Source organism: Callionymus lyra, chromosome 3, assembly GCF_982586985.1.
Source record: "Callionymus lyra chromosome 3, fCalLyr1.hap1.1, whole genome shotgun sequence".
NCBI lineage: Eukaryota > Metazoa > Chordata > Actinopteri > Syngnathiformes > Callionymidae > Callionymus > Callionymus lyra.
In genome coordinates, this window is record NC_141820.1 from 39,861,543 (window position 1) to 39,885,161 (window position 23,619).

The following is a 23,619-nucleotide window of genomic DNA, read 5'->3' on the forward strand; positions in this document are numbered from 1 at the left end:
TTATTTACATTTTATACACACACACACACAATACAATAAAACATTATTGAGGTTGTGAGAATATCTAAGTCAGTTGGGAAATATAAATAATGTAGATATTTACATTTTATATATATACTCACATACACACACATGCGATATTTATGATATATATCGCACTGTATTGTAAAACGTGTTTATACCGATTTATTTAGACTCGTGTGTAAATGTTGCAATGTTTATTAGGCAGTATACATGGTTTCCCTCGTACTGGATGCAAACGAATCCTTCTATTCTAACTTCCTTCTCTTCCTGCTCCTCCTCGCCCCCAGCTCACCCACAATGCATAGCGCAACTCGCTGGATCATGGACCAAAGCGGTAAGTGATTCTTCTATAGTTACTACACTTAATTGCTACAACGTAGACTGTAGTAATATTTGAATAAGGCTATTTTATTTTAATTCTCCACAACGCATTTCCCCAATTTATTAGCAGTACGATTCGGAATGGGCTTAACCAAGCACTATTGCTAACGTGGGCCAGGTTAGCTTAACAGCGACTAACGCTAGCTTGTGTCGTCCTAAAGTTTACGTCAAGCTTTAAATCGCCAAAATGATGAATAAACGCCGCACACTTTATCGCGTTTGCCATTTTTATTGAAGGAAACACTCAACAGAACCACTAGTTTCTACTAGGTTTGGACGCTAAGTAATTGCGGACTAAGCTAAGCTAAGATGATGATAGCTGACACAAGTGTTGTCTTTTCTCTGATAATACTCACATTTACATGTTATTTGACTTTTAGCAGGTATGACAAACTTTGAATCTATTCAAACTCCATGTGGTTTATCTTTTTAATCATCCACTGTGATGATAAAATATTAAGGGTATTTCAGTCAACGCAATACAAATACTGAAAAGAAAAGCGATATCTTTGTACTGTATATGTTTAGGTTGCCTCTTTTTTTAAAACCTTTCTTTAAGGATAACATATTGTTTAAATGCAATTAAAGTGCCAATTCACAAGGGTTATACTTTTACAGTTTAAACTAGCTCTTGTAAGAGAAAAGACAAACGGCAGAATGATAGTTAGAAAGCACTTGGCGACAGTGGTATATATATATATAATATATATACACATTTGAATTTGGTGTTTCCCTTTTATGATCTTGACTTGTTTGTTATGATGCTCATGAAAAATGTAAGTGAGAACAAACTTTTAAAGGGCAACTTAATGTGCATAAACCCTGCCCTCCGAAAACACTTCACTTTTCTGGAAATTAAATCTCGTTTACCATAACCATGCCCGATCTGCCTTGATTGGTCAAGCATCAGGGTTTGTCACCGCCGTTGTCACCTCTCCAAGGGACTCGTTTAAGGGACTTGTTTAAGTCAACTGGCTGGAGGAGTGAAGCCCATTATTGCTTATAATGAACTACGCTCTTGTCACCTCTTGTTTGCAGAGCTTTCAGACACGGTAGAACTTTATTATTTTTATTTATTAAACTGAGCATTGTCAGCATGACGGACTTATTGCATCTTGGAGTGGAAGACTAACATTAGAAAAATGTGTAAAAAATGATTAAGGAAAGTTGGTGTTTGACATTGGTAAAATAATTCCCATAATCTTGTTTGGTTTATTTTTTATAGGAACTTTTTGTTGTCACTTTTTTCTTTGGGCTTCTTGGCTCAAAGCATTTCATTTGGGTGGATTATTTCAGTCAATGGGTAATGTGGACCATTTACAATGTTTTCGAGGGAAAAGATTGCGGTATGTCTTCCTAGAAGTTGGAGAGTTTATGCTTGTCGATTTGCTCATAAAGTTTTGTGTCATGTCTTTTTCCCCTCTGAACAGACAATGATCTTCAAGGAAGCGACTGCTCTGGGACTTTGGGTGGTCCTGATGTCCGCCGGCGCATTCCAATAAAGCTCCTTTCCAAGCAGCCCTTGAGAAGTAAACCACTGACCCGCGTCCAAAGACCTACTGGCAGGCCGGTGAAAAATGACTCTGTGGAAGATAGTAAGCATACTTTTCTAACTGAATGAATAATTTCTACCCGATTTGTCTGTTCATAAAACCATTGTTCTTGTATTTTTTTCCAATTTGTGTCTTTCTTTCAGGTAATTTTGGCTTCAAGCAGGATGACAGGTTCGACTCTGGTCAGAGGAGATTTCATCAGGCATTGTTCTGGGACTTTAAGGTGTGACTCACAAATCATCACCTATTGAACCTTCATTTGTTGCAGGGGTGTCAAACTCAATTATAAAGTGCATTAAGACAAAAAATACAGTCTGAGACGAAATTTTACTACATTTGTAGTTGAGGACTGTCGCTTATCCGGATAGACCCAGTTGCACCAAATAACCACTGAAGTTCTACCTCGTTGCAAACACCTCATCCCATTACTGCAAGGCCCTACCGATAGTTTGTTTGTAGACGCACTTTAAATAGGTACTATATTATAGCCAACCCAACGGATGCATCACATAACTTCATTTACTGTATTTTAAAATCTTTTATTTTATTAGTAATCAACAGTGCGCCTCATAAGCCTTATGTATCAAATCTGGTTTAGTGATGGGCACGGCAGTTCTTTTGACTGTACTGAATCACTAGAATCAGTTCATTAAAATGATTTGTTCAAAAGATTCGTTCATTCACCAAATCAATAACTGTGCTTATGGAGCCCTGACTGCAATTTCTTCTACTTCCTGAACGCAGCCAAACAATCCGTTACTAGTTTTAATGATTCAGACCCGAGGTTCACATTCACTGCACTTCAGGGACAATGCAAAAAAAAAAAAAAGACGCCTGGTGCGTTCACGGACAAGGACGAGTGACATTCGCGAGGAATGAGCAAATAGAGAAGATCTTGAGGTGTGTTCACAGCCAAACTTGAATCCTCGTTCACTGACCGAATCCCTGATGCGTGAATCACCGGAAGAGAATCCTTTTCACTGAACAAATCTTTTGAGAATCCCCGGATGAGACACCTCGTTCACTCACAGACCGAATATTTAGAGAATCCCCGGATGAGACCTCGTCCACTCACTGACCGACTCTTTAGAGAATCCCCGGATGAGACCTCGTTCACTCACTGACCGACTCTTTAGAGAATCCCCGGATGAGACACCTCGTTCACTCACAGACCGAATATTTAGAGAATCCCCGGATGAGACCTCGTTCACTCACTGACCGACTCTTTTGAGAATCACCGGATGAGAATCCTCGTTCAGTCAAAATAAAACAAAAATAATAATAATAATAAAATGTAATATAAACTTTAATGCAATCAACAATAAATTAAAAAGGCCTAGTTTAAGTAAAAACAAATATTAAAATAAGAAATCCTTTAAAACTAAATCTTCTGTAGCGGAGTCCCTCTCTCCCTCCTCAGTCCCTCCCCCCGCACCCACGAGTAGCTGCGTCGTTCGCTGATGCCGAGGATTCAGCGTGTCATAGAATCATAGAATCATCATCATCATATCATGATAATCATCATCATAGAATCCTCCCACCGGCACGATCGCGGCTGAGTGACTTCAACTGAACTGAGAAAGGAACGAATAACTTCATGAAGTGATTCGGTTCAGTACGTTCACTCAAAAGATTCGTTCTTTCGAACGAATCGTTCGCGAACGACACAACACTAATCTGGTTTGACCTACTGGCATCGGAACAATTTTATGTGTTGCAAGGTGCTCGAAAATATGTCATAAAGTTGGTAAACGACGAAGCCACACTTACTGTAATATTACTCCGCTCAAGGCTAATTAGTAGCTCGATCTTTAAATTCTTGGATAGCATTTAACCCCAATCATGTGATAGGCCAGTAAAGCTCACGGCTACAGCAGATGGCTACTCATTCGAATTCCTGGGTTAAAAACCTGCCTACTTATTGTAATTTTAATGTGATTTTTTTTTTTCAAATCTAATTGTTATGTAGCAATTTATATATTTTGTCATTGGCCACAGTAAGTTGCATTGTTTTAAGGAATAACTAAATGTGTTTGGAAGTTGGTTCTTTCTTTTGTTCTGGTGTCAATTATATGAAAATATAAATAATGTCTTAAACAGATCGAAAAAACCGAGTGTCGGCCTATTATAGTTATTCCTAAAGGTTTAAATTGTGGCCACAATTTACAATGTCATGCCTGGGGCTCTGTACATTTGAAACCTTCCTAAGTACAATAAACACGCATGTATGAATACAATTGTTGTACTTTTCATATTTGTTAGCAGTTCCCAAGCACTTGTAGGCATTTATATATTGGGGACAAATGAACACAGAGAAGGGAATTATGTAAACAATTTATATATTTTCAAACTGTTATAATTAGTCATCTGTATAACCCTTTCATGTGTAGATGTTTACATTCTTAGTTATCAGAGTACATATTCTATTGACACTTTAGATCTTGACATGTGCAGATGTTTTGTTGTAACTTTTGATGTGGTTGTTTCCTTGACTGCAGTTGAATTTGATAGGCGAACGGGATGAAGTACCGATTCACTTCTGCGACAAATGTGGCCTTCCCATTCACCTCTATGGACGAATGGTAGGTCACATGATCATGTCCTTGCATCAAAGAAAGTTGGATACGTATGGTCTAATAACTTTCCAACTGGCTTTCTACAGATTCCCTGCAAGCACGTCTTTTGTTACGAGTGCGCGCTGCTTCACGAAAAAAAGGGAGATAAAATGTGCCCTGGGTGAGTGTTGCAATCGTACTGATTGTGCTGGTGTTTTTGTCATTCGAAACATGTTGTCATGAAGAGAAGTCTATTTTCTTAATTTATGGCATAAAAAAGATTTGTTCTCTTTGCTCCCGTCTCCACTCTAACATTAGAAAGTGAAGTTTGTGCACTTTTGTCATATGGAGCGAAAGCTGAAGAACATGGGTGCCTGAATGTTTCTGTAGACATCTTGAGACATCATTTAGTTTAATAGTTTTCACACATGCTCTGTTCATTTGAATATTAATCATCTGATTGTGTCTCCATGTGTCCAGTCTGTCCCTATACAACTGCACTGACCAGGTCCAGCGCATCGAGCAGTGCCACCGCGGTTCTCTCTACATGTGCAGCATTGTGTCTGGTTGCAAACGCACCTACCTCTCTCAGCGTGACCTGCAGGCCCACGTCAACCACCGCCACATGAGGGCAGCCAAGTCCTCAAGTCGACAGGAGCCATTGCACCTGCCACCTGTGTCAGAGGTCCCAGAAAGATTCCGTGTCCCGCCTCCTCATATGAGCAAGAACCACATCCATATGCCCAACCCCATGCAGCATGGTGCCCACGATCCCTACAGTCAACCGCCACCGTCTCATGACGGACCTCCCCCGAATTCAGTTCTTGGCCCTGAAACGTTCCGCATTTCAACGGTGACGACTCGAAAACACAGTAACCTCATCACTGTGCCCATCCATGATGACTCCTCCTCCAGGGACCCTCATCCTGGAGGGCCACTCCCTGGTCAACCCCCACACCATCGCCCAGGGGACTATCCTGGTGGGCCGCCGGTTGTGTCACATTCTCACCACATGATGGCGCCACCACAGCAGCATTTTGGACCACCTCCTCCTCCACCTCCCCCCATCAACCACCCCATGCAGCATCCGGCCTCTGCAGGAAATCCACACCTGGTCTACAACCAGGCTCCTCCTCCCATGTCCACACCACCACCAATTACCCCACCACCAGGACACCTCATGGGTCAGTTGCCCCCATACATGAGCCACCCACCTGGGCCTCCTCCACAGCACAGCGGACCTCCTCCTGTCAACGCCCCTCCTCCTCACCACTACAACCCAAACTCAATGCCACAGTTCCCGGAGGACAAAGGCACACTGAGCCCCCCATTCAACCAGCCTGGAGGTCTCAGTCCAGGGATGTGGCCTGCTCCTAGAGGACCACCTCCTCGAATGCAGGGACCACCACCCCAAGGACAGATGCCAGGACCCCACCACCCAGACCAGAGCCGGTATCGCTATCATTATCAGTAACAGCCTGTGTAGGAAGAACTTTAAACTGCCAAATGTGTTGTGTTGCACATGTTAGTTATTAACTGTTTTTTTAAATGGCTTATAGTTCATTTTTCTGTATATATGTTCGCTGATCTCACCTGTATGTTATGAACTCATCAAGGTGTTGACTCAATAAATTTTAATTGCTAATTGGTAGTTTGATGTTGGATTGATGTGACAAGGACTGAGACATAAAGAAGTTGATTTTTTTTTTCTTTAATGTACCATCAGGATAACATCTGATTCATTAACATCATTTTATGATGAAACGCAAAACTTGTTTAATTTAAAGAATGTCTTAAACGTGTAATCCTACAACACAAACTACTCACAGAAAAGTTTAGGAAACCAAACATTTTCCTTATCTATGACACCTACTGATGAGTACAATAGATGTCCAAGATTAATTTAAGAGACACTTAAATCAACACATTAGTCACTCTTTGACAGCTAACTATTCAACATATTTTCCCATCGCACATTCTAGTTGACCGCACGAGATAGTTTGTCACTATTTACCTTTTTTTTTCAGGAAACCAACAAAAGCTAGATAAACACAAGTTCTTTATTGAAATCACACAGAACACAGTTTAATACTTGATGTACTCTGTACAACTACATCATAATGCAGCCAGTGTTGATCATTCTTGATTCTTCCAGGTGCTTTATCTATAGTTTTGTTTCTGTAAACTACAGAAAAGGATTATTTGTGAAGATTTCAGGATTCATTGAAATTCATTTAAATCATCGTACTTCTCTCCGTGTTTCACTTGAATGTTTGTCCAAGACATGGAGCACGGCGTCATGAACAGTCAGGAAAAACATAGAGGTGAGTATCTCCTCATCGAAGAACGCACAGCTGTGAAGTTTCTCAAACACCAGCGCTACAGAAAAGTTTAGGGATGAAAAAGTCTCAACTTAAATTCAAGCGGCTTGAAACTCACCATCACATGACACAATATAAACGTCCACGCCAACTCGCAGAAAGTCTTTTATTGTCTAAGGAGGAGAAAAAACACATTTACAATTTGAAAATATTACGAGAACTTTATGGCTTACAAAGTACAGATGGTATCGTTAGAAATCCTAACCATCCATCCATTATCATCTGTTTGCCGAAGTTTGCTTCCCAGGGCCAGAAGTCAAGTACAGCTTGGACAAAATGTAAGATATAAGCTTATATTTCACAGAATCTTCATTCAAATATCTGTCCTTTTACTTGACAAGTTTTTATCAATAGAAAAGACACATCAGTCAATTCAATCTGGGAAGAGGACTCCTAGTGCCTAATGGCTACATCAATGTTTAAATAAGCAAACCAATGTTGTGCTGCTACAAAAATAAATAATCTTTTTCTGAAAATGTGTAACAATATTATTTTCTACTTGGACTGAAAACAAGGCTTATTTAAACTTTTTTAACAATGTCATTTATTAGTTAATATAAACAATGTTGGTTCCAATTGTTTTATAAATTACCGTTTTAAGTCCCTTGAGGGCTGAAACGTCCAGGAAAGACACTGCAGCGAAGTCTAGGATCAGGCTGTGGAGATCGACTTTGGGAACAACGATGCAAGCTGGAAAGTGAGCATTCCAGTCTAGATTTGTGGGAAGAATAGAGACATCTTTGGGACTCTCTGAAACCCTTCTGTCACCAGTTTCTGGGAAGATTTCCCAGATGCTTGCCTGACAGATTCCAGGATAAAAAACACTTTCAGTTTTTGAATACACTCATAACATTGTTGGATTTTGGACTTCAGACTTTAATCTCACCTCCAGGATTTCATTTCCTGGTTTCCTCAACATATTGTTGAGTTTTTCAAGAGCCTTGTTCCTCTTCCTCAGAACCCTTAATGGGTTGAAACCAACCTTGGAGGACCAAAAACAACAACCCAATTTCGATAACATGTTGTGAAAGTCATCTTCTGAATACTATACTGTACATACGGCATCCAGGAGCTTCTTCTTGAAAAACTCTATATTTGCAAAATAGATAGGCGACGGTATCCTGAAGATTTTCATCCCTTCAGTTTCTATAATCTTAGAAAAAATACATGGCTTTTGAGTCAAAGTTTAACTTAATAGGTTATTTTTGCCTTACATTCTGATACTGCTTTCGATCTTTATAAAGGTCTGTCCCTGGAATATTAGCCAAAATAGAACAACGTGGACTGGAGAGAAAAACATGAGGTACATTTTTTAAAGTCTGAATAGGAATTTATTTGTCTGGGTTTGACTTAAGTATTTTACTTATACATTGATATTGTTTATTTAAGACTGAATACACTTACAATTGCGTCCTAAAGATGACTGACAGCAGCTCCACACCCAGACCGACAGCCAGGCCCAGATCCAGTCCCAGCAGTATGGAAGCCACGCATGTCACTATCCAAACTACCTAATTATGTACAACAAGTTTCAAGGAAAATGCAAAACAGTTAATGAACTATATGACAGCAAAAAACATCATGTTTGTTTTGCTTGTCGTGGTGAAGTAAGAGCTGATCTAAAAAACAAAGCTTGTAGTTACATCAATAGTTCATCTGTAGTGAGCCAAAGAACACGATAGCACATACAAGTGGCCCAAAATTAATTTTTCTGTATGGACTCTCCCTTAGAGATAAGAAATGTTTAAGAGTTTGTCTCTTATCTTGGGCTTGGAACACCCCTGTGATTTCTCAGAAATACTAAAAGTCTGAGTTATGGAATTGATAATACAAGGGATGTCATTTGAAGATGTGTTAAGTTGTTTGTTTTTTAAATGCAGAAATATGTATGACTACAATAATCAGTTAACATGTAAAAAAAATCAAAGGAAAGCATGTCATTTGTGGTTATTAGACTTTGTATGTGCTTCAGGACCTACACATTCAAGTTGATCTCGCCTCCAAAGGTATGAAATATCCCTGAACTGCATCAACATTCCCTTCAGGTTGACAATGACCAAGGCGCCTAGAACGGACTGCAGAAGAAGACAAAATTGCTCATTTTAGGAAGATTTTCAAGAAGGACTAGCTAAGACAGGATTCACCTTGGGAAGCGGCTCCAACAGGAAGCCAAGTGCCACTGTAACTATCATGGCCATCATGGCAGAAATCATACCTGCAATCTGTAAGTAAGGACAAGAGTAAAAACAACAAACAATATAAGAGTGATTTAAAGATTCTGACCTGGGTTTTTCCTCCTGAGCTCTCCTGCACTGCTGTCCTGGACAGTGCGGTACTGGCGGCAAATGACCTGAAGCTAGCTCCAAATATATTGCTCACCCCAAAAGCAATGAGCTCCTTTATTCAGAAAAGTTTCAAGACAAGATAATTATTTTTAGTTACAAACTTATATTTCTACACACAGTAACATATTAGCTCTTCAGTCATCTGCCCATAGTTGTAGTATTTTGGGACTCCTAAACTTGCCTCTGCCTTGCAACGTAAGCTATCCAAGAAAGAAGGAAATTATAGCAGGCTAATTTGACAAATTTGCCCCTTTCCAGTTACTCCCAGCTTAACCATGTCCCTTATCTCATCTTAAATCTTTTAAACTTGGACCCTAAACCAAGCACTACCAATATCGTTAATAATAACATAATACTGGATTCAACCTCTATAACCTACCCCTCTGAACCTACGTATAACTTTCCCTCCTTGTCAGAAACTCAAGCCTCTTACAACTTACAACATCTGTTTAACTCACCTGGTTGCCATCAATGGTGTAGTCATGTTTAATAGAGTAGACCTTTGCTACAGAGAATGCAACAGAAAACCCCACAATAGCGATGGGAAAAGCCTCCACTGCGCTCTCTTGGAAGACTGCAACACTGGGGGCAATGGGTGACTCGTATCTGAACAGTTAAATGCATTTTTAGTTTATTAGGTTTTGAGTATCTTCCTCGATTTCAAGTACAGTACATTACCACTACCAACCAAACAGTGTATGCTATTGATTCTAGCCCTCCTTGCAGTCCGTCTTATTAAACTTTGTGTTGGTCTTGGCTTTTTCAATAAAAAGTTGTGTTGTCCTTTTTTTTCTTACCTATGACTCAGAAAACTCTGTAATGACATGGAATTTTTTAGCAGTCATATAAGTCTTGCGGATATAACCTATAATATAAAGTGGTCATAATGTTGTGGTTGATGATTGATTTCATCAGTCATCCATAAAAATGTTTTATCGTGTAATTCGGTTAAAGCTTCATTTTACTGTGTCCAGTATGAGTTTGCAAATTTAAATTCTTCACTGTAAAGTAAAACTTACCCTGAGACCATTTTCCCAATAACCTCCACCTCAAACCTAGTCTGGAAGTTGAATCCATATGAAACACCGCAGGCAATTATTGTCTGTGTTGATATAAAGAAATGCCGCATCAAGTTAAGGCAGTCGCTCTGGTTAGTAGTCAACTTACCACTACAGCCTCAATAGGGATTGGAACTGGCAGCTTGGCCTTGAATCTGTCATTCACTTCTTTCACAACAAACACCACCAACATGATGATTATTGACATCACCAGGTCGCAGATGTTTGTAGAAGTTATCTGGACAAATACCTCCTCCAGAGTCTGTGGACAAAACACAGCCGTGTTCGCTAACCCTTGACCACATACAATAACTCTGGAAATTGTATTTATTTTTATTTGACTTTTATTACAGCTAGTTTCATTCATATAAAACATAAGGAAAGTTAAATGAATACCAGAGAAGTATTACAGTGTCAACATTAAGCCAAGTAAGTTCTGATGTTTTGAGTCATATCAATTCAATTCAATTATATTCAAAGTGTCAAATCATAACAAAGTAATCCCAAAACATTTTACAGTTTAAATAAGGCTGTATAGAAGAAGAGAAAAACATCAAGCTGAACCAGACTCAGGGATATCACTGATCCGTTTCAGTTGAAAACATTTTTACTTTCCTACAAGTGTCTGCCCACACCACAAATATTAATACAAGAATACAGACAACCATCCGGCAGTCCACATTAAATGACTTGGCAGCCAAGGTTTTAGGCCTCTGTCCTAGGTTTGTTACATATATTCTATTTAACCTCTTATGAGGGTTTTTATTTAATCTACAAACTCCTTGTAAAAAGCATTCACTTGAGAGAAATAAAAATAGGTAACAACAGTAATCTGTTGTAAGATAAAAAATCCATATGTCATTATTCTAGCTGGTATGTCTTGACTTTGACCTGGTTTGTCAATGATCAGGATTACTTACATAGATGATGGAAAGTGGGCCGCTCAGGCCCCTGACAGTCAGACCCAACACAAACTTGAGCTGGGAAACAAGAATGTGAACGGCTGCTGCGGTGGTAAATCCAGAAATCAGAGTGTCTGAGAGGTAGATTGCAATGAAGCCCACCTGAAGTACCCCCATGGCCAGCTGAAGGTGCAGTAGATGAATTGAGATACAACTGAAATGTAGTATGTAAAAAGATAAAGTGCCGTACCTGGAAAATGCCCATGAGGAAGGTCACAGAGGAAGCCACCAATACTCTCTGTTGGGTCGAACTCAGGCCTTCGAAGTCAGTGATGTTGGCTGGTGGTCCGACATCAGGCACAAGACGGGTCACCACAGCTCCCACCATCAGGCTCAGGACGGGGAAAGCCCCTGCAGAAAAATGCCACTGTGATCGCAGACTGATTTTAATCTTGGCATTTTTAGGTTACGTACCGATAGAAATGTGTCTGGAGGTTCCAAGAAGGAAGTAGGGGATCATTGGGAAGAATGCGGTGTAGAGGCCGTAGCTCGGGGGCAGGGAGGCAAGTAGGGAGAAGGCAAGTCCTGGAGGACAGTCACAGGTTTTCCTTTACTATTGACCACAAAATATGCAGAGCACAATCATTAAGATGTATCTGTATATCAGATTTCTGCCGTGGCACCCATCTGCCATCTTAGTAGCCCCACTGTTAAAACAACAGTAAGATAGAATTTTCAAAGTTTAGAGAGGTACAATGAGTTAAACATTATTACAAGGGCTGCAGTTAGGTTGAGGAGAACAAGAATGAAGTCCAGAGGATGACAATAAAAGGTCAGTGATTTCGAGCAGGGCTGTTTCAGTTCTTTGATGTGAAAGGAAGCCTGACTGGTACCTGACTCAGTATTAGTGGAATGGCAGCAGTTTTAAGAGTAGGTGGGCTGAACCAGAGATAAGAGAGGATCGTGGAAATGATGAGAGTTGAAGGGAGGGGACAAGCTTTGATCAGACTACTTGAGAGGCTAGAGTCTAGTTGTTATTGTAGAAGTGGAAACTAGAGAATGTGCGGAGAGTAGCGGCCAGTAGTCGGGACCAGGAAGAATAGAACTGTAAGATGAGATCAGCTGGTGAATATTTTAAATTTTCTGAGTTGAAAAAGGTGTTGCAGTGATCAAAAGAGTAGACATGTAGGGGGAGAATTGCCATCACTAATATTAGTATGGAAACTTGCCTAATATTGTGCTTGGGCAAAGTCAATGAAGCCCTTGTAGTGAAGGATCTGGTGGCAATACATTAACTGATTTTCATATAATATAGTTTTCTTGTTGTCTTTCCAGGTGTTTTTAATCATCAACCGGGTCCATGGATCATTTTAAGATTTACCACTTTCAGTTTGTTCCACTTAACTATTTTTATTAACAATTATATACAAAAAATAAATGTAAAGCAAAAATTACAAAATGCTTTAGATGAGTCAAGGTTTCTGCTCTTCGAGTGATCTTAGAAAGTCTCTAGATTATTAGCATTAATCACTTAATCATGCAATTGCCAAGAAACAGATGATCAACTATTACATAATATAAGTTAAATTTAAAAAAATAAAAGTGTTTAATGATCACCTGTCACTTGATGATCTTGAGTATACACATTTATTTTAGGGATTTTAAAGGATATTTTGCAATGCATTGACATAGACCCTGGTCTAGAAAAGCGCTCTACAAATATAACTTACTTACTTTTCAATATTATGAATGGAAAGACACAATTCATTTTTATAATTTGTTTTTAGTTTGTCAAAATGAATAGCCCTCGTTTGAGAATTTTCTTTCAGTGGACTACTTCTGGATTCTGTTTCCTCTTTCCACTGACCTCTCCATCCAACAGAACGTTTTCCTCACCTTGCATGATGGCCACCATCCCAGTACTGACGCCTGAGACTACGTCTCCCAGCAACCATTGTCGAAGTCTGTAATTCCTCATCCAGCCTATGATGGGAAACAGGGACAGCGCTGCCTTCTTGACTCGCCTCGTGTCACAGCTAAACCAGAGAGAAAGACCTTAACTTTGCGGCTTGAGAACATTCAAGTTCATTAGAAGCTGGCTCACCTCAGGTAACGTTTGACATGATCCAGGGTAGTTTTGTGGCGAATTTGGATTCTTTCATGCTCTTCAGCCAATTCGTCCTCTGAAAATGCAGGTCTGACCACCACATAGCGTTTCCTCGAAATTGCCATCCTCAAAGTCTCAGATAAAACGTTTCCGTAAGAGCGAACACAAAAGGAACCTTTGGTCAAGTTTTGCGGGCTCAGAGGTGTGAGTTTTTCTGAGTTTCTCTGATCTGAGATCAATATCTTTCTTTTGCCCTTTATCACCAAACACACATCAATCATTAACACCAGAAGACGTGTTTTTACAACCATTGTATAATTTTAATTGTCTTCAGAAAAAAGGGATGCACTGGGAAACATCGTATAAAAATATTTCAATAAACCTCTCTACCTCCATCATCAATGTTTCCAGACAGACACACAAGTGTTATCTTTCATGGCAATAGTTGGTTAGAATCTATTTTTTGACCATAAAAACATACAAAACACATGACAGAAAGAACATGGAATGCCCAATTGCTATTGTTGATGTTAGAAGCTCTTGAATAAAACTATAATGAGCTAAATGTATTCATTATCTCTGTCATTATATCTGTCTAAACAATTTAACTTAGTTGTACAGTCAAACCAACATAAGAAAACAAAGTGCTATAATCATTGTTAACATGAATGTACATATTATTTTCAGCTACTTCACGTTCAGCTAAATACATTTTAAGTTATTATTAACATATTGACATTCAAAATCATCATGATATTGACGTGCACTTTTTATAGATATATACTTGAATTTTGAGCCAACTATTTAAAACAAGTAGTTCACTAGGCAGAGCTAGAGGGAACAAAAGACAATCCCAGGAAACCCGAAAGACCTATGGCACTACATGGCACATGCATCAGCTAAATTGCTTTAGATTGCTTTAAACTGTCAATATGAATTGATGCAAAACATATGAACTGACTAGAAAGGACAGATTTGGCAACCATGCCTTGACTTTCACACATCAATTTTAATATATATTTTATCTGTCCTTCCTCTCAATAGAATTTAGACTCATTGTCACTTGAAAATGTTTGTTTTGCCCAGCTAACCGAATGACAATGAGAGATTCAAATTTGATCGAATGTGTCATAAAATATTTTCTTTTGATGTTTATCAATGACTATATTAACCACTAAATTTACTGATTTTATTTAACCAGATATTTTATTTTTACAAACTAAACGATCCTATTATAATATGAAATATGAATATAAGGATGTTATTGAACGTCAAGTATATACAGTATTTTACAGTTCAACCTTCTACTATTAACATCTACACAGCCAACACAGTCTCACTCTAATATCGTCACATTTCAATGGCGTCGCTTGCTAACTTTGAAATATGACGAGTTGGGAGTGGGATTGTGTTGACAGAAAATGTAAAAATTTGTATTGCAAATCATTTTCTATTTACACTATAAAAAAAACACAATTCTGACATGGCATATACTGTACATATTTTTTCCTTAGTATAAATGTTAAATTATAGCATAACTCTTTGGTTGATGTTCAAAACTTGGTCTCTGGCTCCAGTGCCTGTGGATGGAGAAAATGTTGTGTCAAATGAGTTCCTAAATGATAAAAAGTTAATTAAATCACAAATCATCAGAGGTTTTGGGGCCTCTTCCAGCACTGTCACAGAAAATAGAAGTTTCAGGCTGTGAATATTAAACTGCAAAATGCTTATCACCCCCACACATTTTTTCAGTCAAATAGTTCTAATAAGAACTATAAAAAACTACAGGGAATAAAATACAATTCCAGGGTCAGGACACATCTTGAATTGTCAAGCTATTATTAGATTAAAAAAAAAATTAAGTTCATCATTAAGAAATTTCACTGGAGTTATTGGTCGGTATTTCCTTGCTTAATGGAAGAACTGTCGTTTTTATTGAAATTGCATGATCTCCATAAAAGGCATCTGAAGATGAATGTATCAATGGACTCAAACTTGCAACCTGCTGACAAATTCGGCTGCCCTCCATTTAATGTCTACGTTTACGAGTGCGTATTCAGCAAGGGAAAATCAAAAGAGTATGTATATGTATATAATGAAAAGAAAAGCCCACAAAACATTAAATGGCAAAATAGAAATCAAACTAGGATCAAAGATGCCAGAGTCAACAAGCATATACCTCCAGTGGCCCCCTGGCCACTTTGGTGTGAGACATGTGGTCATGCAACAACTTTGTTGTTTGCTTCTTCTAAAAAAAAAAGTTTCATGATAACAAACAACTCACATTTCGGTTCCTCAAGGTGCCCTCTGAATGATGCACCGTGACAGTTGTGAGGATCTGTTGATAAATGAGTTAAGTTTAGGTATGTGTGAGTTAAAGTGAAAATGTATATTTTTCCTGGCCACCTCACCTTGTCAGAATGTTTTTTCTCTACAGTGCACTCTGGATGTATTTGGAGTATATGCAACACAGCATCATGTAGCGTCAGGTAGAACATCGATGGGCGGACTTCATCATCAAAGAAGCTGCAGTCGTGCAGCTTTTGAAGGATGTGAGCTACAAACAACACCAGAGATAGAGAAATTTCATCAACGTCAAGCAGGCAGTAATGTACTTTGTAACACTTACAATCACATGCTACAATGTAGATCTCAACATCCACTCTTATGAATTCTCTCAGCATCTGAAACAAAAGATCAACCTTTAGAACCCTGACAGCAGCATTTTTGATATCTTCTTCCAGGACTAACAGTTTTAAGCCCCTTTAGCGCCGAGATGTCCAAGAATGAGACCGCAGCAAAATCCAGGATCAGGCTGTGGATTTCCACTCTGGGAACAATGATGTTAGCAGGAAGCGTAGCTCCCCAATCCACCTGAGCAGGGAGGTCCATGCAGTTGGATGGCAGGTCCAAATCTTCTCTGTTGTTCTCATCGTCTAGTTGATTGATTGGTGTACTTGAAGTGTTTAGGAAACCATTCTGTAATTAAATTGACATGTTTTATGACAAATGTATTCAGGAATTTTAACTTTTCCAAAACGGGTCATGTTGCTACGTCCTGGTAATGCCATTGTCATGGACCAAACCCAAGATGTCGAACTTTGGCATAGAACACAAATTTGGATAGTTGTTATTTAAAGGTATGGCTGTGTAAACACATTTCTGACATCATATCTTATGTCCTGCAGCTTTAACTCTGTGAGGAAACATGTTTCAGGGTTGACATTAGTGCTGTTGACACTCACTGATGTCCACTGGAGATCGCCCTTCTTCAGAAGTTGCCGGATCACCCTCAGAGCTTTGTTTCTCTTTCTCAACACCCTCAAAGGGTTGAAGCCGACCTAGAACAGAGATAAGAAGTGTAACTTTATGAATCACACAAAGTCAACACCTTTCTCTGTGTAGTTTGTAAGTTCGAAGATTTCCGATTAGGCAGAATTTTTAATGGTCACATGAATGAGTACACTAAAAGCAAAAATAAGTGATAAAGGAAAGGAGATGATAAACACACATAAACCAAACAGCACATGTTCATTGTTAGTCGTATGAATGTGTAAGGGTAGTTTGCTTCAGACTTTCATCCACACTGAATAAGTAAGTAAGTAAGTAATTTGTATTTATATAGCGCTTTTCCAGACCAGGGTCACAAAGCACTTAAACGATTCAAACAATACTCCATAAAATATATACTTTAAAGGTCAAGATAAGACTGAGAAAAACACAGGAGTTCTAGAAAACTTTTAATAAAACTTTAAAAACCACAGGGAATAAAATACATTTATAGGGAGAAAGCAGCAGACATCTTAAATTCTCAAGCTATTATTTAGATTTTTTTTTAAAAATGGATTGCTTTATGGATTGTTGATTCAAGACTAGAAAACTTTTAGGATGTTTTTGTAGATGATACTTACTGCGTCAATAAGTTTCTTCTTAAAGTAATCAATGTTAGCAAAAAAGATTGGTGACGGTATCCTGAAGATTTGAATTCCCTCTGGCTCAGCTATCTAAGAAGGAATTAGATGATTAGTAACATAAATGTGTTTTGTTATTCGTACAAGCATTTCTCACATCAATGTAGTCCTTCCTGTCTCTGTAGATGTCAGTTCCTCCGATGTTAGCAAGAACGCAGCAGCGAGGACTGAGGGGGATAGAAACCACAAAAAAATGTTTCCAGCTGAATATATACAATACACTAATTTAGTGTTTAATATCACAGTTAGTAGTGACTGTTACCGCTGAATGATTTTCAATCAAGTCAGGAAAAGGTCAACAAGAGGACCAAAGAGCCAAATACAAAGTATGTGCTATTCTGCATTCCTGTCATTATTGGATATCTTCTTCCATTAGAATTACCTGGCCTTGAAACCAAAGCGGTTCAGAAGGTGTGCTGTTACATCACATTAATAAAGCATAGTGTATTGTTTTATCTTCATATTATCTATTTTGAAACTCCCTCTTCTGCAGTGATTTGGCAAAAAAAAAATACTCACAACTGAGCTCTAAGAACGACGCTGATAAGCTCAATACCGAGGCCTACAGCCAGTCCCAGATCCAGTCCCAGTAGAATAGATGCAATACAAGTTCCCATCCACACCACCTGTTCAAAGCAATAATGTTGTTGTTTTGTTTGCTTTAATACTAACGTATAAGTTCTTACACAGTCTGGCTTGTCCTGCCTCCACAGATATGGGATTTCTCTGAATTGCAACAGCATACCCTTCAGGTTTACTATGACCACAGCGCCCAGCACAGACTGGTGAGGGTGAGGTCAGTAGTAAGTAACAGGCAACAGAACAATTATTAAGACTCAAACGTTTGATTACCTTAGGAAGAGGCTGCAGAAGGAATCCGAGGGCCAAGGTGACGATCATCACTACAACAGCTGAGAGCAAACCAGCAACCTCAAACAAAGTTCAGAAGTTTGGTAAGAATGTTTGTTTTTCCTGCCTTGAATACCAGTTGCCAGACCTACTAGCCAAATAAAAATAAAATAGTGTGAAGTTGCCAATTGGGTTTTCTGGCTTTACACCTCAAAGCTCACATTCTTCTTCTCACTTAGTAATTGAATAAAGCAGATTAGCTTACAACCACTAACAGTTAGTATAACAATTATATAAAATGTAAAAATATATAAACCTTTCAAAAAATTATGGGATGACCTCTGATGGAGGAGTTAATAATGTAAGAATATCTATATTGTGATTTCTTTGTTGTGATGTAGTATTCACTCTGGTTTATGTGTCAATGCAGCCTTGAAATAAATAAGGAGATGCCTAAAGTGAAAAAATAAATCTCGGGGGAGCATTTTAAACTTATTGACATTATATGTATTTTATTTTACTTTTATTGCCAACACATCATAGGATTTTTTGTGGTGGCAGAACAGAATAAAATAATGAAATAAGATAACACACAAAATAAGTAATAGAAAAACAGAACCAAGCCCAAAGGCAGCCATTCTGGGGTCCCTGTATGTTATCTTATCTGCTTTACTGATATCCTATAGCGCCTATTTATGAGTACTAAAACTGTCACAACTTCACATCTGCTTTATGATGGGGTTTTTTCCTTCTTTTTCAGTGCTTTTCACAATTTTACATACGACATATAAACACACTTTATGTCTTACTGACCACTCACATGAATGTCAATTGGTATCTGGATAAGCTTTAGCTTTCAGTTCTAAACATATTCCTTTTAGTGGTTCTTTTTAAAGTAATTAACTATGAGTTATAAAAACATAATAAATATAAAAATAAGGAATACATATGTTTTTTTTATCAATAATACAGATGAAAACTTTTAAACAAGTACTAAACATGTATTTACAGAGAACAAATAAAATACCTGTGTCTTTCCTCCAGTGCTCTCCTGCACTGCCGTTCTAGAAAGTGCTGTGCTGGAAGCAAAAGACTTGAAGGAAGCTCCAAAAATGTTGCTCACTCCGAATGCAATTAGCTCCTTCAGGACAAACTCCCATTAGATGACACACTTACACAATCAATTAATAATGACAACTCACCTGATTCCCATCTATGGTGTAGTCATGCTTAACTGAATAGACCTTTGCAACAGAGAAGGCCACAGCGAACCCGACAATAGCCATTGGAAAAGCCTCCACCGCTGTCTCCTGGAAGATGGACAGCTCTGGAGCAATTGGGGGCTCATACCTGACAAACAGGTATCACCTGATGTATTAAAAACAGCATGATGTTGCCCTACTTTGCACACAAATCATTTTATGAGAGTTGTTTCAAAGGCCCGCATGTCTTATCTAATCAAACACAGATTATCAGTCACGTTACATACCTGAAGCATGACTTAAGTTATTTTCACTGATAATGAAAGTACCTTTGAAAAGCTTTGCAGCTAACATGATAACCACAAACATGTATAGTATTTTTTTTTTAATCTAGAATGCAAATATCATTGATATCACAAGATAGTACCAGAGAGAAAGTGGGCAAAATAACACTCAGCCATTATTTTACATACAACATGAGCAAGAACACAACGCTTTCAAAGTCACTCACCCTTTGGGAATATATCCAACTACATCGATGCCATATCTTGTTTCAAAGTCGAAAGCATAGGAAACTCCACATACGATAACAGTCTGAAGGGAAACGGGAAAAACACAATTTCACCTATAATTATGCAGTTGTTTCCAAAAACCTTTTGTTATAAATAGATAATCCTCACCATGATGACCTCTATCGGTATAGGCACCGGTAGCTTGGATTTGAACCGGTCATTTAACTCCTTGACAATGAACACAACCACCATGGTCACTAAGGAGATGACCACGTCACAGACATTAGTGGAACTTATTTTATTGAAGATGATTTCTAGAGTCTAGAGAGAGAGAGAAAACATTAGAGTAATCAACATATTGAACATAAAGTCAAGATAAAGTCTCAAATAACACTTACATATATAATTGAGAGGGGTCCACTGATTCCTGGAACCTGCAGACCCAGAACAAACTTGAGCTGGGAGACAAGAATGTGTATGGCAGCTGCAGTGGTGAACCCCGATATCAAAGTGTCTGACAGGTACATGACGACAAAGCCCACCTGTAGAACTCCCATCGCCAACTAAGAGAGAGATTGTGTTCTTTGAGTGAGCTACTGACATACATGGTTTCAAAAAGGAAGAATTTCTTCTCAATTTTACAATTGAGTTATTAAACAAGATCAATCGCAAAAATCAAACGCACACACAAAATGTAGAGAATGTTGTAAGACACTCTTCTACTTGAGTTTGGCATGGCGAGAACAGGTTTGTTAAAAGTTAAAATACAATGGTTTAAAAACAAATGTACACAACTATAAACAATACATATTGGAATAGAATAGAATAGAATACCTTTATTTGTCATTATACATAGTATAACAAAATTAGAACCCCCTCCCCCTTCAGTGCAGACAATATTATTGTTTAACCTGCATTATTCCAACAAGAAAGGTCACAGAGGAGGCCACCAGTACTCTCTGCTCATCACGAGTCAGCCCTTCAAATGCTGTGATGTTGGCAGGCGAGCCTTCATCTGGCACCAGCCTGGTCACCATAGAACCCATCATCAGGCACAGAACTGGGAATGGACCTATAGGAGATCAAGAGTTTTAGGATCACAACAAGAGCCATGTTGGATGGAATACACTGAGGTCTCACCGACTGAAATGTGCCTGGAGGTGCCAAGAAAAAAGTAGATAATGACGGGGAAAAATGCAGAGAAGAGTCCGTACCATGGAGGCAATGAGGCCAACAGACCGTAAGCCAGTCCTGACACACACACACACACACGCACACACACACACACACACACACACACACACACAGAATACACATTTTTAGCAAATTGCAAAACAGTTGTTTATGATAATGATGATCTTTATCTATCAGATTTAACAGCAATGGATTGTGATCAATAGCATATTGTTGATAAGACCAACTATAAAATGAGTTAATGAGTTCACCGTCTGATATCAATTTTGCATCTCAACAAACTGAAATTGCACTCATCGTTTTAGCCCTTTTTGGCGTTTTGCTAACCTTGCAGGACGGCCACCAGTCCGGTACTGACACCTGACACAATGTCACTCAGCAGCCAATCTCTGATTCTATAGAGCTTCATCCAACCGATGACTGGGAACAAAGACAGAGCTACGTTCTTGGCTCGCTTGGCATCACATCTGCAGGGACAAGTGAATCATTTTCAAATTATTCAATCAATTATTAAATACAACCCTTTAGCCTTTATAGGGCCCTTTATCAGACATACTGAGCCTTTTCCAGCTACTTGGAAAAGACAGTGGACCTGTGGAAAGGTGACCAACCCACTCTAAAGGGCAACTAATGTGTTGATTTGAGTGTCTCTTAAATTGCTTTTGGACCTCTATTATACTCATCAGTATGTGTCTGTTAGTACAAAACTCTTTTAACTAAATAATTACATTAGAAAATGTGCTTAAACACCGCCCACTGAAAAAACTTGGTTTTCTGGAGATTTTAAATGTTATTTTCCATAACCACACGCTGTATGACTCATCACCTCCAAGAGACTCATTGTATAAACAAAGTGGGGCGTGATTGCAGCTGGCTGGAAGAGGAGGGAAGACCATTATAACGTCATGATAGGCTTCACTTTTGTAACCTCTTGTTTGCTGAAATTTCAGACCTCTGAGAACTTTATAAAATAATAACTAAGTCAGGAAAGTTGGTATTTCACATTAGTTGGCCTTTAAACAGCAAAAAGACCCCATATAGATTGGTTTAAGGTAAAAAGTCCATACCCTAAGAACAGCTACTTCTAATAAATTATAATAATAGGTGTGAGTGTGAATGGTTGTATGTCTTGTGTGTCCTGCGACAGACTGGCGTCCTGTCCAGGGTGTCCCCCGCCACTCGCCCAATGAAACAGGGATAAGCTCCAGAATGACACAGTCAAAGTATACACTGTGGTCTCTCACCAGAATGGATCACCTTGCTTTAGCCAATACAAGCTTCATGAATGAGTCACCAATCAATCAGCACATGTATACAGACACCAATCATAATGATGGTTAATGTTGAGTTGTTCATTCACACAGATTTAAAACTCAAAAAAGCACCATCCCATAACATAACAGTCCATAGCAGCCAAAACATATTCACTGATCTTTTTCGTAAGATGCAACCCCTTAGGAATCTAAAGAAAATATTACTTACGTGAAGTACTCTCTAATATGATTCCCAATGGTCTTTCTGTGTCTGTAGATCTTCTGGTGCTCCTTTGAGAAGTCCTCCTCTGTGTAGAGTGGCCTGGCCACCACATACCCTCTGGTTGCGGGTTCCATTGTGTTGTTTCTGCACTGTCCGATCTCCTGCTTCTTCTCTATATGTGTCTGAGGTTTCAGTAATCACATTAGGTGAGAAGGAAGGTCCACTCACTTCTTTGATCGTCCCTAATCAAACATTAGTAACATCAACAACAAAGGTCCAGACCCGACACAATGACAGTCTGAGGTCCTGCATGGGAGATTTAATACTTTCAAAATCTGCCCCGGGCAAGAGTCATTCAAAATCGGACTGACTTCCTGACTTTTGCCGAATTTCTTTGTTAAGATAAGATCACACCAGGAAATTCTTACATCCTGAACTGAAAATACATCATAACCTCCGACTGCAGCAGCATATAAAGTTGTACAGCTCAAAAAATACTGTACCTGTTGTGATCTGGAGTGTCCTTTACCACCTCTGCGGATCGACGTGGATCTGCAAGGGTTTATCCATCCATGTATGCCACCTCTTTCTCTTATCGGGGCTGTAATGATTAACAATAATTATGATAAGACCTTGCTTCTTACAGCTGCTGGATTCCTGCTTTATCCTTGACCATTGTTCTGTTTGGTATCTATAACCTGCTTCTTGGAGCCATTCCGGCTCTCAAGAGTATGTGGGAGATATCCTGATGACGCCTGAGAGGATGCGGACAAGCCACGACAGCATGTTACTGTTACACTTCGGAACAAAAGTATGTCTCTAGCAGGAGGTGGAGCGATGGCAAAGGTCAGCAGTTCCCAAATAAACGTTTTTGCAGTCGAAGTTCTGCATTAACTATTGGGTCGCTAGTGGCTGGGGTCAAACACTAGCACAGGGGGCTTCTCCAGCTGAGATCTATTCTATTTTGATTCAACTCAATGGTATTGAAAGAGTTATCTCATGAAAAATTACAGTTAAAATATCACTTAATAAGAGAAAAGAAAAACAGGTCCCGACAATAAACCACCAGCAGAACCAGACTCGGTGTGAGAGGTCTGGGAAGAGAGACT

At 38.9% G+C, this 23,619-nt stretch overlaps 3 protein-coding genes across 3 annotated transcripts; 1 reads left to right on the forward strand and 2 right to left on the reverse strand.

Annotated features, from left to right (window-relative positions):
• The first annotated feature begins 304 nt into the window (after positions 1–304).
• Positions 305–6,158, forward strand: cbll1 (Cbl proto-oncogene-like 1, E3 ubiquitin protein ligase). Its single transcript, XM_087787966.1, has 6 exons — positions 305–358; positions 1,836–2,000; positions 2,102–2,181; positions 4,457–4,540; positions 4,621–4,694; positions 4,994–6,158. The coding sequence occupies exons 1-6, from the start codon at positions 322–324 to the stop codon at positions 5,985–5,987; spliced, it is 1,434 nt and encodes a 477-aa protein (XP_087644092.1). The 5' UTR covers positions 305–321; the 3' UTR covers positions 5,988–6,158.
• A 519-nt stretch (positions 6,159–6,677) lies between these two features.
• Positions 6,678–13,431, reverse strand: slc26a3.1 (solute carrier family 26 member 3). Its single transcript, XM_087786083.1, has 19 exons — positions 13,304–13,431; positions 13,096–13,235; positions 11,674–11,784; positions 11,450–11,610; positions 11,218–11,382; positions 10,407–10,559; positions 10,259–10,341; positions 9,698–9,845; positions 9,178–9,291; positions 9,039–9,116; positions 8,874–8,969; positions 8,299–8,405; positions 8,109–8,178; positions 7,955–8,047; positions 7,781–7,876; positions 7,487–7,693; positions 6,953–7,007; positions 6,762–6,892; positions 6,678–6,698 (listed from the first exon to the last, which is right to left on the reverse strand). Exons 1-19 carry the CDS (start codon positions 13,429–13,431, stop codon positions 6,678–6,680), a joined length of 2,157 nt encoding a protein of 718 aa, XP_087642209.1.
• Positions 13,432–13,678: 247 nt separating this feature from the next.
• Positions 13,679–23,158, reverse strand: LOC148084961 (chloride anion exchanger-like). The gene is made up of 21 exons (XM_087786025.1): positions 23,014–23,158; positions 22,517–22,752; positions 21,362–21,501; positions 20,981–21,091; positions 20,752–20,912; positions 20,239–20,403; positions 20,009–20,161; positions 19,840–19,922; positions 19,329–19,476; positions 19,154–19,267; positions 18,130–18,207; positions 17,964–18,059; positions 17,797–17,903; positions 17,375–17,444; positions 17,218–17,310; positions 16,552–16,647; positions 16,058–16,285; positions 15,936–15,990; positions 15,718–15,863; positions 15,591–15,644; positions 13,679–14,886 (listed from the first exon to the last, which is right to left on the reverse strand). The coding sequence occupies exons 2-21, from the start codon at positions 22,642–22,644 to the stop codon at positions 14,860–14,862; spliced, it is 2,253 nt and encodes a 750-aa protein (XP_087642151.1). The 5' UTR covers positions 22,645–22,752; positions 23,014–23,158; the 3' UTR covers positions 13,679–14,859.
• Between the last annotated feature and the right edge of the window lie 461 nt (positions 23,159–23,619).

Coding starts and splice junctions, on each gene's coding strand:
- cbll1 (XM_087787966.1), top strand. CDS start 322: ATGCATAGCGCAACTCGCTGGATCATGGACCAAAGCG. Junction 2,001..2,101: donor AAATGACTCTGTGGAAGATA/GTAAGCATACTT, acceptor TCTTTCTTTCAG/GTAATTTTGGCTTCAAGCAG. Junction 4,541..4,620: donor TTCACCTCTATGGACGAATG/GTAGGTCACATG, acceptor GGCTTTCTACAG/ATTCCCTGCAAGCACGTCTT.
- slc26a3.1 (XM_087786083.1), bottom strand. CDS start 13,431: ATGGCAATTTCGAGGAAACGCTATGTGGTGGTCAGACCTGCATTTTCA. Junction 9,846..10,258: donor ATTGGGAAAATGGTCTCAGG/GTAAGTTTTACT, acceptor TTAACTGTTCAG/ATACGAGTCACCCATTGCCC. Junction 8,970..9,038: donor TGTTGGAGCCGCTTCCCAAG/GTGAATCCTGTC, acceptor CTTCTTCTGCAG/TCCGTTCTAGGCGCCTTGGT.
- LOC148084961 (XM_087786025.1), bottom strand. CDS start 22,644: ATGGAACCCGCAACCAGAGGGTATGTGGTGGCCAGGCCACTCTACACA. Junction 17,904..17,963: donor GGCAGGACAAGCCAGACTGT/GTAAGAACTTAT, acceptor TGCTTTGAACAG/GTGGTGTGGATGGGAACTTG. Junction 15,864..15,935: donor CTACATTGTAGCATGTGATT/GTAAGTGTTACA, acceptor TGTTGTTTGTAG/CTCACATCCTTCAAAAGCTG.